Here is a 15,928-nt window from a genome sequence, read left to right as displayed (position 1 = left end):
TTGGGAAGGGTACAGCAAACCGTAAAATAGTCTCTGATCTGAAGGAGTTTACAGAACAGTAGATGTCAGGCACAACATATCCTTCTTGCAATTCTAATGTTTCCATAGCCTATGATTGTAGTCATGCCCACAGTTTACCTTAGTCTCACTTCATATGAAACCAGGCAGCTCCTTTCATTGTCTTTGGTCTTATTTCCATGTTGTTTGAGCCATCTAGACATCTGTATGTCTTGTTAAAAGTACTACCAGTTAGTAGTGGTATAACTGTGTGTTTTATCTAAAAAAAATCAAAAATAATTAAAATCCACAGGTGTTCAAAAGAAATAGACTGTTTGAAAAAGCAGATGTTTTAAAAGAAGATTCATAGAAAAAACTCAATAGTTTCACTTTATTGTGAACATGTATGTTCACCTCTCAAATTCTGGAACCAAGGAAATGATCAGTAGCATCATTGGCACTGTTGGGGTCTCCAGTCTTTCTTTTTGCCTTTGGGTGGATCATCAGCATGTCTTAATTGATCACACTAACTAATGTGTCCTAGCATTTCCTAAGGAATGCTCTTACAACACCTGCCAACTGTTCATCTATCCATCATTTCCCCTCATTGGAGATGGTACTCAAGGCCGTGTGGGTGGCTACATAATTACTGACATGTCTGCATGTAAGAATGTGGCCTGAAACATTCTAAACTTAGGAACTATTCAGATCAGACCTTGTGGATGTTGTTTTTGGACACTGATAACTGTGGCATTCTTCAGAGTTTGTAAAATGAGCTCTGACATTGCCAGCCATAGATTCCAGGTTTAACAGCAATCTGTTCAATGAGTGGTCTGGAGAGCATTCATTCTTTTTACAACTTGAGTTCATTAATTATTATTTTTCAAATTGAGGTTTCACTTGGCTATAAGTAGATAATTTTATGGAAAGGGGTAAAAATTTGGTCACCTGGTGTAGAGGGAGGTGGTACAAACGGTAATCAAGTTTGACATCAGTTGTAGTTTTAGCATTATATAAGCCAAGCATTAGAATTAGTTTCCCTTCAGCTGATTAAGTTACATGTCTATTAGCTGAAAAAACTTTGCAGAAATAGCAAAATTTGTCTCTATGTCACTTATAAATGATTTATTGTCTCTTTTATTTAACATTTTTATGTATCAATGGTATGTATTTTAAAAGTCCCAGCCAAAGTCTATATTCTAGCACTGTCTACCTTTTATATTCTTCTGGGCAGATCATTAAAAAAGAAAAAAAAAGGGGGAGGAGTGGTTCTACAGTACGTATTATAAAGAAATTTCTCAGGAATAATTTGCTTTTCTAAAACCAGTTTTATATGAATTCTCAAGGCATTTGCAAGTGTAGATTGGTGTGAAGGAACATTATAATCCTAAACCAGAAAAACCATCATGGCTTCAAAGAGTCACAAAGATCATAGCTTGCTGTTCCAAAGCATAGGTGATGTAGGCAATTAACAGGCCTCTTTTTATTAAAATAAGTAACTTGTGCAACTGAAGTTTTTGTACTGAATGGATATACTTTCTCCGTTGTTTTAATAGCTATCCAAAATGGTAGCATGGTTATAAATGTATTCTAATCCTGGACGTGGTTTAGAAGTTTCAGCTAAATGCATGTTATAGGGAAATCTTAGGTTTTTATTTCATGTGAGGTACAATAGAATGTAATCCACCCCCCTATCCTATTTATACAAAATAACATAGTAGCAAAAGTAGCTAAGCATTAGATTCTTGCTATGCCTCTAAAGTAAAAACCCAGAGTTCTCTTTTATCTAGTTAAATGTTTAGCATATACATTTCTGTATGCTTGTCTAGCATTTAAATCATCTCTTCATTTTGGACCTTATTTCATTGTTTTTGGTAAAAGAATTCTTTTTGGATACAAATTGGATCTTTTCAGCCAAAGTATAAGTTTAGACCTGGTAAACTTTTTCTTCTTCCTTACTGCCTCTGCCATGTTGGAGTCCACAGCAAATGCCACCATGAGTAACAGTTGAGTAGGAAGCATGCCCTATTTCTTGCCTGCTTCCAAGTCTCTCCTAGATTTAGAATGTCTTTCTAACCAAAGGGCAGCCATGTGAGGAATAAATTCATTTCAGCAGTCATTAGAGCTGCCTGTAGCTTGGCATTAGGCAGCTGTGGCTAAGGTGAACTGGAGAGATTTTTTTTTTAAGCAGATGACAGATATATTGAGGTAGGTCTGTTGTTTCCATGTGACATCACTTGAGTTCTGTTCAAATTGGGAGCCTGACAGTGCCTGATTGAGTGTGTCTGGGATTTAAGAGGTAGTTTAATAGGGCTCCTAGTTGTGCTGGATTTTTAGGTGGACTGATTTTGAGGTTCATCAGTTCAACCAGCATTTACGGGACACCCACTGTGTACTGAGTATTGGAAAATTGAAGGCAAGTTGGAGATTTATCATTTGCTCTTTTTTATACTGGAATTTTCTGGGCCAAATCTAGTTTTGTTTTCTCTTTGCTTTCTCATAGTGTAACTTCATAAACATTTTATTCAAATCACCAAATTTTCTAGCATTTTCAGTAAGATACAAAGGAAAATCAAGCTATGTTTAGCTCTCTGATTAACAAGCCTCAGAGGATTTCTAGACAACAAGTCGTACCAGGCAAAGTTGAGTGTCTGTGTGTGTGTATTTTAATAGAATTGCTCTGGAAATCAAAAAGGGAATCTAATACATGTAACTTACATAGCTAGTAGTAATATATTGAAACAGGGTCTCATGACGTTTTATTTTGAAACTTGATTAAACTTGGCCACAGAATGAGCACTGTCCCATTGAGTGACATACAGAGAGGGCCAAGGGAACACTGCAGAGTGACCAACTGCCCCCATCACTTTAGATTGGGAACAGACCTCAAGTACCAGGAGAAAGTTCTTCCTTTCTCAATGTCATTGTTAATCTAACAGTAAAAGTAGAATTTACCAGGTGTTATTAAACTGAGAGAAGCCCTTAATGGTATGAAATGTTAAGAAACAGTAGCCAGGAGTGTTATTTTATAGGTGAGCAAACTAAGTCTGAGAGAGTTAAAGTAACTAGCCTGAGGTTGTATAGCTAGTAAGTAAGCATTACCAGCATTCAGGCTTAGTTCTAATAGACTCCAAATTCATGTGATCATCTGTCATCTAGAATATTGTTAAGCCCTAGTTGCATTAATATATCAAAATTGTTATGTTAATATATCATTAATATATCAAGTATATTAATATATATCCTTTATATATTAAACTATATCCATTAATATATCAAAATTGTTTCTTAAATGCCTTTTTGTTAGTTTATACCTTTTATGAATTATGCTTTCATAGTACTTTTAACTCATTATTTTTAATAGGTTTATTGAGATATAGTTTACATATATACAATTTGCCCAGTTAAAGTGGGCAACTTAATGATTTTTAGCATATTCAAGGGGTTACACAGCTGTCACCACAGTCTATTTAGAACATTTTCATCCTCCCTAAAAGAAACTCCTCACCAATTAGCAGTTACTTGCCATTTCCTCCTGTCTACCTCCCACCCCCCAGCCCTAAGCAGTGACCAACCTGCTGACTATGTTTATAGATTTGCTCATTCTGGACATTTCATATAAGTGGAATAATACAACACGAATAGTGTAAGATCGTCACACACAAAAAAGACTGGCTTTTTAAACTCAGCATAATATTTTTAAGATTTATCCATATAGTAGCATGTGTAAATACTCCCTTTCTTTTTATGCCTGAATAATAATCCGTTATACTGATATGCCACATTTAATTTATTTACTTATCAGTTGATGGACATCTGGTTTGTTTCTTTCTTTGGGCTATTATAAATAATGCTTCTACAAATATTTGTGAACAAGTTTTTTTTTAGTGGGCATACATTTTCAGCTCTCTTGGGCATAAACCTAGAAGTGGCATTGCTAGGTCATAGAGTAACTTAGTGTTTAATTTTTGAGGAACTGCCAGTTGCTTTCCAGGGTGATTGTATCATATTCCCACTAGTAAGATATGAGGGTTCCCGTTTTTCCACATCCTTGCCAATGCTTGGTATTGCTCATCTTTTTACTTCTCTCATTTAATTCTCACAATCCTATGAATTAGTCAAAGAAAAATATTCTTACTGATATTTTATAGATGTGTGTGTACTTTGCTCAGTCATGTCCAACTCTTTGTGGTCCCATGGCCAGGCTCTTCTGTCCATATAATTTTCTGGTCAAGAATACTGGAGTGGGTTGCCATTTCCTACTCCATTTTATAGAAAAAAAGCTGCAAATCAACAACCATTCAATGAGAAGCTCAGAATGTGTACAAATAGAGGGGAAGAAGTGAATCAATAAATGGGGCAGAAGCATGGATAGTTCAAAATAAATTATCCAAAAGTGATTTAAAAGTTTTTGCATCCGACACAGCTATAATGGATGTGAGAGATCATATTTCCCACCCCTACATTTTAAAAGTGATGAAACTAGAGCCCCAGAAGGGGAAGTACATTGAACACTGACCTAAGCTGTTTAGTAAGGAAGCCAGGACTAGAAGCCCTGTCTTCTTGGCTCTCAGGCCATTGCCTATTCCAGCACAGCCTATTGCATTCTGCCCTGGGGAATGTTTAAACTCATCCATATCATAGGAACTCTGTTTTCCTAACTCGTTCATCTATGCTGACCTCTTATTAAAATACGCCTATCTTAATTCGTATAGGTTATTGAAGGGCCAGCAAAGCTGAAACCTCCCATTGGGAAACTTCTGATAGAATTTGTTCCACATATTGCCTATAATGCAGCTGATGTGCAGGCAGAAAGTTAACGCAGGCAATGTTACTTGGTGATGTTTCTTGGGTCAGATTGCTTGGGTGTGAATTCTGGCTCCCTCACTTAATAACTGCTTGACTCTTTCTGTAATTCTGTCTCCTTAGTTTTTTAAATGAGGATAGGTAGTGCTAGTGGTTAAAAGAAAAAAAAAAAACAAAACAAAACACCTGCCTGCCAATACAGCAGACTTAAGAGGGGCAAGTTCGATCCCTGAGTCAGGAAGATTCCCTGAAGGAGGGCATGGCAACCCATTCCAATATTCTTGCCTGGAGAATCCCATGGACAGAGGAGACTGGCGGGCTCCAAGTCTATAGGGTCACACAGAGTCGGACATGACTGCAGCGACTTAGCACACACGCATGCAGTATTAGTATCTACCTTACAGAATTGTTCTGAGAGTGAAATGAGAGAGTCCCTGTAAAGAGATTTAGCACAGTGCCTGGCTCCTGAAGACCCTCCATCAATGCTGACAATTATTATTACATACCATCAACTTGCTCAGACTACTGAAAACATTGTACTATATGATTTATAGAAAATCAATCTGTCATTCCTTTTTAAAAATAACTTCTCTAAAGGAACAGGCCTAGAAAATAGCTGTTTTCTAAAGTCTTCATAATTTGAGTTATATGGAATATGATTAAATTCCCTTTGTTAAGAGAAAAAAACTTACTGTGTTAACTTCCCATCCTTTACACTGTGTGAACTGATTTCCTTTATACTATAACTTTGGGCAGAAGGCAACCTGGAAATTTCAACCTATGTTAAAAGCCCCAATAATGGGAAATCCTAACTAAAGTACATGTGTGTATGCTAATTCACTTCAGTTGTGTCTGACTCTTTGCAACCCTGTGGACTATAGCCTGCCAGGCTCCTGTCCATGGGATTCTCCAGGCAAGAATACTGGAGTGCATTGCCATGCCCTCCTCCAGGGCATCTTCCTGACCCAGGGATTGAACCTGTGTCTCCTGCATGGGCAAGTGAATTCTTTACCGCTAGTGCTACATGGGAAGACCATATATACTGATACTGCTGCAAAGTATTAGTAGTGTTTCTCCTCATGTCTTTATTTGATTATTGGGATAAGAACCCACTGGATTATTTTGTGGAGCCAACTGTATACATTTGTGTACCAGTGCAGAAAAAAGGTCATCCAACGGGGAATCCAAAGATAGGATTAATATCCCTGCCTTTCCTGCCCTGGTTCATGACCACAGGCAGTGTGCTCCTCTCAGTATTAAGTTCATCAGAGCTCTAAGCTTCTGTTTCTCATCTGGGATGGCACCAGTGATTTTGATCTCAGACGGTAGTTATGAGGACCAAATGATAACCTGAGTATAACAGCACTAGTCTGACCCACAGTTAAGGTTCAGTAAATGACAGCTAAACAGCAGTGTAATGGGGTTCTATATGCCACACATGAGATTTGGAGACAAATTTGATGGTAAGTTTAGGTGAAGAAATTGGACAAGTCTGTGTTCACATAGTATGATTCATGTCTACTCTGCTGTTGCTGCTGCTGCTTTCCTGTAACCAATTTTAGAGCCTATCTTGGCAGCTAAAAGTATTTGGGATTAATTTCACACTCACTTTATGAGTTGAGCGTTTTCCTGCAAGCAGCTCCCTGGACCTCTGCCTCATTACTTTGGCATCAACTGATATGGCAGTTGGACCGAGATGTCCTTTGGGGTCTCCATTTTATTTGGAATCCGTCAATTTGAAAAAGCAAAACAAAGGCCATCAACACTTGTACTTGAAATCATTAGCGTTCATTGTTTCCTAAACCCCTTCCTTTCTGTAGTTCTGTCGAACACCAGGGAACACACATCTTGTACTGCCGGTGATGGGTCCTGAAAAATCACTCTCCCTCAAATGTAAGCCCCAGCAGCTGGTTGGCCTCATTTCTCAGTTCCAGGTGAGCTGCAAGATCCTCTAGGCCCTGGTCAGACAGATCTAAATCTTGGTGGGTCTAGTTTTTCCATCCCCCTTTTCTACGTTAATTCTGCTAAATTCATTTGGCTCTTGTGGAGCACAAAGTAAACTTGGCCGTTATGTGTAAGACTAAATTGAGAACATGGAGATCTGTTTAGTATTTCACGCTGGCCAGCAGGTCAGGAAGATTTTCCTTGGGGGTAATTTACATAAGGAATTGTTTATCCCATTTCTTTCCAATTTCTGTGACCATTTGGGGATAGCAGACTCTTTCCACAATGGCACAGAAATATATCCAGTGAGACTGAAATGTAGAGAAACGATGCTTCTCTGGGACTGATGTATTTTGGGTCTTGCTCAGGAAAGATCCTGTGGCTTGGGCTGCTGTCTCACTGAGAAGTCATTCTTCCACCACAGCTGTGTTTAGCAAGTTGGGTGGGTCCACGAACTGACATGCTGTTACACTTAGTAAGAATTTTCCCTTGATAGTAAGGAACGTGCATAAAAGCCTCACTTAAGTCCCAGCAAATGCCCTAAATGTTTGCTATGACCCAGTGGCTACTTAGTGCACTGTCTTGTGAGATAATGCCCACACTCAGAATACTTTGTGGCTTCCCAGTACCTGCACACTCTTCACCTTGACATTTTGCTTCCTCTGCAACTGTTGCCCAGATGATCTTTTTTTATCTCATCAAATGCTCTTCCCAAACTGGAATATTTGTTCCTTGCTAAACAAAGAGCCTCTACATTTGTGTTTTAATGCATTTGCTCAGGTTGTTTCCTTTACTTTTATCCAATATCTGTTCTTGAGGACAAATTTCAGGCACGTCTTCTCAGTGGTATGCCAGTAACTATTTAACGCCTGGCTGTCTGCGAGGAGCAGGGTGGGTGGGAAGCCTAACTTTATAACATTTGTTGATTTGCATGTTGTAAATACATCCACCAAGGCTGATTTCAAACTTCTAGTGTGAGGTCACTGAATATGGAGTGGGGAAGAAATGGGCATTAATCCCCACCCCCTGCCATTGCTGAGTGTTTTCAACATACAAATGCAATCGACATAAATAATCTCAAGGGCCTAGATAATAGTAAAATAATTAGAAAGTTATGCATTTTGACTATTACTTTTGTTTTCCTGTAACTTACTAAAGTTTCTATAATTTAATTTTTAGTAATGGCCATGTTTGACACCTGGCTCACAAAATTCTCGAAAATTGAATAATCAGTCCTTTCTCCCGAACCTATAGGAGCTGGCTGAGCCCAGTCCAGTGGTGCCTGATTCTTCTATCTTTTGCTTCCCAAGGCCCTCCACATTCACTGGTAGCTAGGCACTTCTCCGAACCTATAAGGTGCGTCATATCTTGTGCAGACTTTAGAGTCTCCAACTTTGAATGCAGGTCTCTCATTTACTATGTGATGGTCAAACTGTCTACTTAAATTGCACTTCTCAGTGCAAAATGAAAATGCAGGGCCCTTGTTAAAAGGTGGAAGAAAGTGCTGTTAAAATAGCTACTAAGATATAAAGATCTTTCCTTTCTTCAGTGGTCTCTCACACCTTCTGGTGGTGTTTTGAGTTTCCATTTAATGTCATTCCAAGTAAGTAAAAATTAAAATTTTAAATTGTTAGCATGAATTTTGCGAGGAATCTGTATATTGTGCGATGGCAGTTTAAAATGCAAATATAAGAGCATTTAACTCTCCGAGTCAGTGAGCATATCTCCTCTGATCATGTGCATGCTCCATTATCCCATGGACTTCACTTACAAAGCACAAATTCAAAAATAAAATGGTGAAGAATTTTAAGACAGAGACAGCAGGGACTTAAACCAAACATGGAGCCCTTCTAAGCACAGGCGCAGTAGGCACACCCTTTGTACAGTATTGGGCACATTCCTTACATCTGCCAAGCTTCAGGGGCCTCATCCATAAAATGGAGATCTTGCCAACTAAGTCTCAGTGGAGATGTGAGGATTGAAGGCACTGATACCTGTGTGACACAGAGCAGGTTGCTTGGCATACAGCTCATGCTAAATTAATTGGAGGGATTGTTGTTAATGTAATAATCATAACATTAGTGGCATTCTCCTCCTTAACAGTCTACTGGGCCTTCCCTGTGTGGTCAGTGTTTGCCTCTTTGACCTGATTTAATTTCCTTTCTCCATTATAAACTCTTTGAAGATGGAGTTCTATCTGTGCCGTTGAATTCCCTGTAGCCCTTCCTGCAGATTCTTGCGCATGCCTGGCACTCAGGAGGTGTTTGTATGATTTGGACTTACTGACAGCATCTGTATCCTAATATTGATATGATGGCACCCACAGTGAAGCTTCATTAGTGCCATTCACAAGAAGAAAAAGAAATTAGACTCTGACAGAAGTTCATTGTAATCATGGTGAAGGTGGGGGAAGCAGATGACTGCAGGTGTTTTGGTTTAAGGAAAGTGGCCTCTCCATCTCTTTGCAGGGACTTCTTGAAGTAATGGGGAAAGGATGAGTTCCAAGCCTCGTTTGAATTAAAGAGGCCCCAGGGATATTAACTCTAACCCACAGTAATTTGTCCCTTAGCTAGCTTCTTTCGCACTTACTTTCTGTTCTGCACAATTAGGACGTTATTGCTGGAATGCTTCTTTCCGCTAATTGGTTGTGTATGTATGTTTTCTGTCCAACAAATTATAAGATCCTCATGGGTTATAGAATATCATGTACTTTCAAAAGGCAATGAAAAGTAGCACAGTAGTAGGCACCCAGTAAGCAGTGTGCTTTATTGTTAGTGCTGACCTTGGTCCAAACTCCCAGGGCTCTCTAGAAAGCTGAATGTGATGTGTGACTGCCTTTCATAACTCCTGCAAGCCCTCAACCAAGTAGCAAAGAATCCTGGTTTGTCTGGCTTTGTCAGGCAAGGGCCTTCGGGGTGCTTTGTCTTTCTCTAACCTACATCTCTTTTCCAGTGCCTCACAGATGCTCTAAGGACTGTCCTCCTCTAGCCTTTCTCCTACATGGAATTTGGGAGACCACACAGCTGCAGACTGTTTGTCTGAATGATGATTTTTTTAAAAATAGGCCCTTTGGGCCAGTGTCAGTAAGCCATGAAATATCACCAAATGGGTCATCTACATTAGACTTCTGAAACTCTGAGCTCTAGTCCCTTGAGCTGATGGGGACTTGTAGAAAGGAGCTTACATTACCTTGCCTTTTGCTATTCCTGTTCTGGGGGCTGTCAGACGACTTGAGCCTCTGGGCCAGTCAGTTCATTACTTTTAATGAGCACAAAATTCACCAAGACATTAAAATAAAATAAAACACCAATGGGCAATCTTCCGTGTTCTATCCAATTGTTACTTTAGTTCTTTTTTCCACAGGATTATTCAAGAGGATGAAGAAGAAAAAAAAGCCAATTCTATTCCACTCCTGCCAATTTTATCCTAAGTAGATTTGGCATTGTAAAGCTAACACACCCTGAACATTTTTTTTTTCTTTCAGGTCCCTGTGGGCTGGTACCTGACATTTGTGTTAAAAATGACATTGCTTAACTGGTCAAATGTTTGAATATTGTCTACTTTTTAAATATAATCAAGAAATATTGGCTATTCCAACAGCATGTAACATATAAAAAATAATAGAGGAAGGACCGTTACTTTCTGAAAAGGGTAAAATGAAGTTATTATTTTAAATCCCAAGGTAAATGCAGCTACTCTGATAAGAATTTTTTTAATTGATCAGTCTTAGTCACTAGTAATAAACACTGTAATAACTGTATTAGAGGCTTCTTATATTATCATGTACTATTATCATACACTGTAGAAAGTGAATTGATGTTGAGGTAGACACTGAACAATGTCCCCATTAAGATGATTTCATGGATGTTTTCATCTCTTGGCCATATGGATTTGGAATTACTTTGGGTACTTTTTTAAAAGAAGGAAGCGAAACATGAATGATAACTTTATTACTCAACATACCTTGTGTTTGTGGAAGACAAAGTTCATCAAGTTGTTTTAAAGAAAAATAAGAGTGTGCCAAATGTAATTTGTTGAGGGCTCAAGAATTGTGAAATTATCCCTAACTGAAGTTTGTAATTTCTGCAGGTAATCGCTCTAGCAGATGCAGTAGAGGAAAACCAAGACAATCTGTTCCAGTCATTCACCAGGCTGAAAAGTGCCACCCATTTGGTGATTCTGCTGATCGGGCTGGGGCAGAAGCTCAGCGCAGACCAGATTGCTATTCTGGAAGCGGCATTTCTGCCACTGCAGCAGGACACTCAGGAATTGGTAAGGACCCACACGCCTGCAGTGGTAACAGCCAGCACTATTAGAAAGATTGTGGTTTTAGAAAGAGATCGTATGCCTATCGTGTTTTTTAAGGTATCAAATGAAAGCTTGGTTTTGTTTTGTTTTTATCCAAATCCTGTTTTCCTTTTCTTCAAACCATAATAAAAATGTCAAGTAAAGGCCTTTTTTTTTTTTTTCTAGAGCTGTTTAAAAAATAGGTATATGGTCCATTTTTATGTGGTATCCAGTCTATTTTTTTTTTTAAATAAGTTCTTCAGTCACTTAGAAGCCAGGGAAATAGTCATTTGACCGCCAGAGTGATGGCAGTAAACCTTCAGATTAGCTAATCCTTTTCCGCCAGAGAAAACAGTTCAGCCATTTTAATTTGCTCTATGTTCTTAAATGTAAGTGTCACTTTAAGGGTTAGAGAGACCTGAGATAACCTTGCTGAATGACAGGGACACTTTGTTACATTTATAAAGTTCTTTTCTTAAATATGTAGTTCTTTATATGTAATTTATAAACTCTCTTATTCTTGATCCTGTGTATAGGCAGTTTAGAACAAAAAAGGGGACAATTGGCATATGTATTTGGAGTTTTTGGTGAAGGATAATATAAATAGAATATCTTAGTTGCCTTGAACCATTGAGGTACATGACCACCAGATGCCATTATTTCATGCTTTTATTTACAAGGAAATAACATACTTCTTGGAAATTAGAGACCCTTGAACTTATTTTTTTGTATTTTGAAATGGAGGAAACCATTTCAAGAAAAAAGTCATTTCATATCCATTTTTAAACTCATGTGAAAACATGGTACTAAAGATAATAGTACTAAAACTAAAATTTTGGTCCCACATTTTCTTTTAAGTATTTTACAAGGATTATCTCATTTAATCTTAAACTTGGACCTACAATATAGTTAAGGTATTGTTTTCATCACCATTTTACATACAGGAAAATTTAGGCTCTCTAAATTTTGAGAAAATTTAGGCTTTCTGATGCTAGAGGATAGTGGAGTTTGTATGGAAGTCTCTCTGCTTCCAAAGACATGTTTTTAACTTATGTACTGTATTTTAGCAAAGTCATGAACATGATTTTGAAAATCTCAAGCTTTGCCAGTTGAGTCTGATTTTCTCCAGTTGGGTCAAAGGATTGTCAGAGTGAAAAAAAAAAAAATCAAGTTACATTTTATATTCTAAACAAAGTAGTAAAAATACATTAGAAAAAAATTAGCATTCCCATTTTTTAAGGTTGATAACATTACATCTAAAATAGGCCTTTGAGGAGCTAGAAATATACACTGTAATAATAGAAAGTAAAAAATAGAATGGTTAGCATTATATTAATAAAATAATAGCTACCACTTTAAAAATATTTATCTATTAATTTTTGGCTGTGTTGGGTCTTTGTTGCTGCATGGACCTTTCTCTAGCTCTGGGGAGCAGGGGCTACCCTCTAGTTGCAGTGTGCGGGCTTCTCATTGTGGTGGCTTCTCTCGTCATGGAACACAGGCTCTACAGCTTCTAGGAATCAGTAGTTGCACAGTGTGGGCTCAAGTTGTTTCCTAGAACACAGACTCAGTAGTTGTAGCGTACAAGCTTAGTTGTTGCTCGGCATGTGGGATTTTCCTGGACCAGGGATTAAATCTGTACTTCCTGCATTGGCAGGTGGATTGTTTACCACTGAGCCACCAGAAAAGCCCTCACTATCACTTATGAACTCAGATTTAGTAGTCAAAAAGACTTGAGTGACCTCAGATCCTGGTTCTGCCACTTAACAGCGCAGTCCTTCCAGTCAAGTTTCTTAACTGATCTAAATCTCTGCTTCTATAGCTTTAAGATGGAAACAACTATGTTACCTGACCAGTAAGTTGTGATAAGCATTAAATGAGATAGTTGGATAGAGTGCTCATCGTCAATGGAAGTGGCTTGTCTACTTTAAGTATATTATTTATAGTCCTCACTAAAGCCAGGCAAGGTAGATATTACTACCCTTTCATGGTGATTTGTCTCCTCAACTACACTTGAGGGAAGGAATTATATCTTACTTATTTTTTCTGTTCTTAGTGCCTGGCACAATGCTTGACCATAGTGCAGTCAATATTTGTTAGGTGAATGAATGGAGATGAGGGTGAAACTAACAAGAGTAACTTGGCAGAACAGATGCAGTGGGTGGAATCTGAAGCAGGGCAGGGCCAGCTGCATAATGTACGGGGCTAAGTGTAAAATGAAAATGCAGATCCATTGTTCAAGAAAGTAGGGGAAAAAGCGAAAGTGCTGTTTAAGCAGGTACTAAAAACATGTTTTCTTTTAGTTTCTGCATTCTCTCTCTCCTCATGGTATTTTTTGCTTGTTAATTATTTATGTTGTCCTAAACAAAGAAAAATTTAAAGAATCACCACAATTATACAATTTGTATTTTGTGGCTTTTGCATGCATGTGTATTTCGCTTTTATAGAACCGCAGAATCACTGCACAAAACTTAAGGTTCTTTATTTCCCTTCTTAACCTATGCACATCTTCCAACATTCCCTACCTTCAGCTTCCTGTTGAGTAAGGAAAGACTGAAGGAAAAAGAGCTCTGTGTCACTCTACTGCCCTTTCTTTCTGTGTTATCAGTTTCAGTGTAAGTGATTCAGTAATATAGGGAAGTAACAGGAGTCTAGTGGGTTTCCTTAGTCCTTTCTGTTTCTTTGAATCTATTGCCTCTTTTTTCATTCCATGCAAGTTCTGGTTCAAATGAAAAGCCTCTCAGGGCTGTCAGTTCCTTCGTTTAATCAGCCTAGGTGGAACAGGCCTTCCTCCTGCTTAGCTTGAGTCTCCGTGAACTCTCACTCATCCTGGGGCCACGGGGATTCTGAGCTAGAGGGCTGCATGTGAAGTAAGGAAAGGAGGAAGGAGGCATGCATATTACACACATCCTCCCTTCTCACACACACTTCATTGTCTCATCAGACGTCACTTACAAAACACAAATTCAAAGATAAAACTATTAAGAATTTCAGAATGGTGGCAACAAAGCATTAAACCGAATGTGAGGCCCTGTGCAGTTATACAGCTTGCATGTTCCTGAAGCTGTCTCTTAGGCCAGAAGAATTCCCTAGAAATAAACATTCTCAAATGTAGGAATTGAGTCTTGAGAGAGACTAGTATTTCTGACTCTAGAGATTTTTAAACATAGCATTTATTGGGAGTATGTAAATATGCTCAGAGGCAGGTGAATGGACTTCTCAAAAGCCACTTTCTACCCTGTCTCTGTATTCTCTGCTGTCCTACCTCCCAAAACATTACTTCAACTTTCTTCTGTATTTGGTAAGATTAGGTCTGTATACTTGTTATGTCTGTTGAAGTCATTAATGAGACAAGGCATTTGATAAAAACATAACTTGGAGAAGAATAAATCAAAAAAGACACTTTAATACTGCTTGTTATGTTCTTCACCTTTAATTAGGTTGTGGTATTCACTTTGGACTTATACTGTTGAGACAGCTTACATATCTTGAGAAAAAAAGGAATCCTTTTTCATTCTTTAAGACGTGTGCATGCCGTCTGTGGTTTTGACATGCTAGTTCACAGTCCCCCATGTTATGCCTTTGGACCTCACAAATAAATGTTATGTGATGGGTGTCCCACTGAGATGTGAAAATGAAATATGCAAACTCGAAATAACTTGGAAGGAGGGTGAGGTGGGCAAGAAAGGAGTCTCTGACCAGAAAGTTGAAAATATACCCCATATTGAAGTTATTATGATACCACAAAAATCTGAATGCAATTTAGACGGTTTGGTTGAGGTTGGAGGGCAGAGTACATGTATGAGGGGGAGAACTTTAGACATGTGGGCAGCATTTTCAGAAGAGCCTCTCAGTTCAAGGTCAGATGTCCCCACAGTATGTGAGAGGTAGGAGAAAGTGCTCAGAAGATGTTTTATTTACAGTTCAGATAGCACTGCGTACTGGTTTGTTGTATTGTCGTTTAGACGGCATGTGTCACAAGGCAGGCCAAATACCATAGTCAGCTCTGGAATATTTTCTTCTTAATAGCCTCAGATTCACAAAGCAAAAATATTTAGAATCATTCTTTCTAATGAAAAATAACATTCTTTGCACTATAGTATCATTATTAAAAAATACCATCCCTTTTGGAAAAGAATTAATCTTTGTTTTCTCTGATCTGTCTCTTTTTTAATACTTATCCATTTTTTTCCACTTCTCAATACTTTTGGGGGGCAAATAAACACTGGTGTTGCAGACTATTATACGTGATTTTTTAAGGTGCTGAAAGTTATATATGCCAAATGTGTTTTTGTAGGGATACTCCGTATATCTTAAAAAAATCAAAACAGTAAATGTTCTATTTGGTGTCTCCAAAAAGAGCTCTTAAATTCAGTTCCATCTGTGAATTGGATAATATGGTATTATCCCTTCTATTGTCCTGTGATGATGGAGAAGTTTTGCCTAAAATAATGTTCTGTCAGAGTACCTATTAGGGAAATTCTAACATAATTTATTTTCTTACTTTTCTGAAGATATTTCAGAATATTTGAATTCTCAAATTACATTTAAATCCTCAACTGGCCCTCTGTCTTCTTGAAACTCTATGGAAAATACAATCTCCATTTAGGTCAATGTGTTATTCCTTTGAGTCTAAGAGAGTGTTTAATTATGATATTACACACATTTCCCTCCCATAATGCTGCTTAGAAGCCAAAAGTTGAAAAATTGGACATACCTCAGGATTGGTTTAAGAGGAAAAATCTTATATCCAGTCCACTTATTATCCATTTATTCATTCAATGGATAGTTACTGAGACCTGCTGTGTTTCAGGTACTGTCCTAGGCACTGAGCTTGCCTCAAGAAACCAAATAGACTTAGTACCCATCCTTTGTGGATTTACTTCAGCATTAC

General features: G+C 38.1%; 1 protein-coding gene across 1 annotated transcript in view; it reads left to right on the top strand.

Annotated features, from left to right (window-relative positions):
• The window catches only part of BBS9 (Bardet-Biedl syndrome 9), a 469,218-nt gene that overhangs the window by 371,678 nt on the left and 81,612 nt on the right, over positions 1 to 15,928 (top strand). The window contains exon 20 of the mRNA XM_040259660.1: positions 10,837 to 11,019. Coding sequence (XP_040115594.1) covers positions 10,837 to 11,019 — 183 coding nt within the window. The remainder of the gene's footprint in view (positions 1 to 10,836; positions 11,020 to 15,928) is intronic.

The sequence above is a fragment of the Oryx dammah genome, unplaced genomic scaffold, assembly GCF_014754425.2.
Source record: "Oryx dammah isolate SB20612 unplaced genomic scaffold, SCBI_Odam_1.1 HiC_scaffold_18, whole genome shotgun sequence".
Taxonomy (NCBI): domain Eukaryota; kingdom Metazoa; phylum Chordata; class Mammalia; order Artiodactyla; family Bovidae; genus Oryx; species Oryx dammah.
This window is presented reverse-complemented; position numbering and strand designations above follow the sequence as displayed.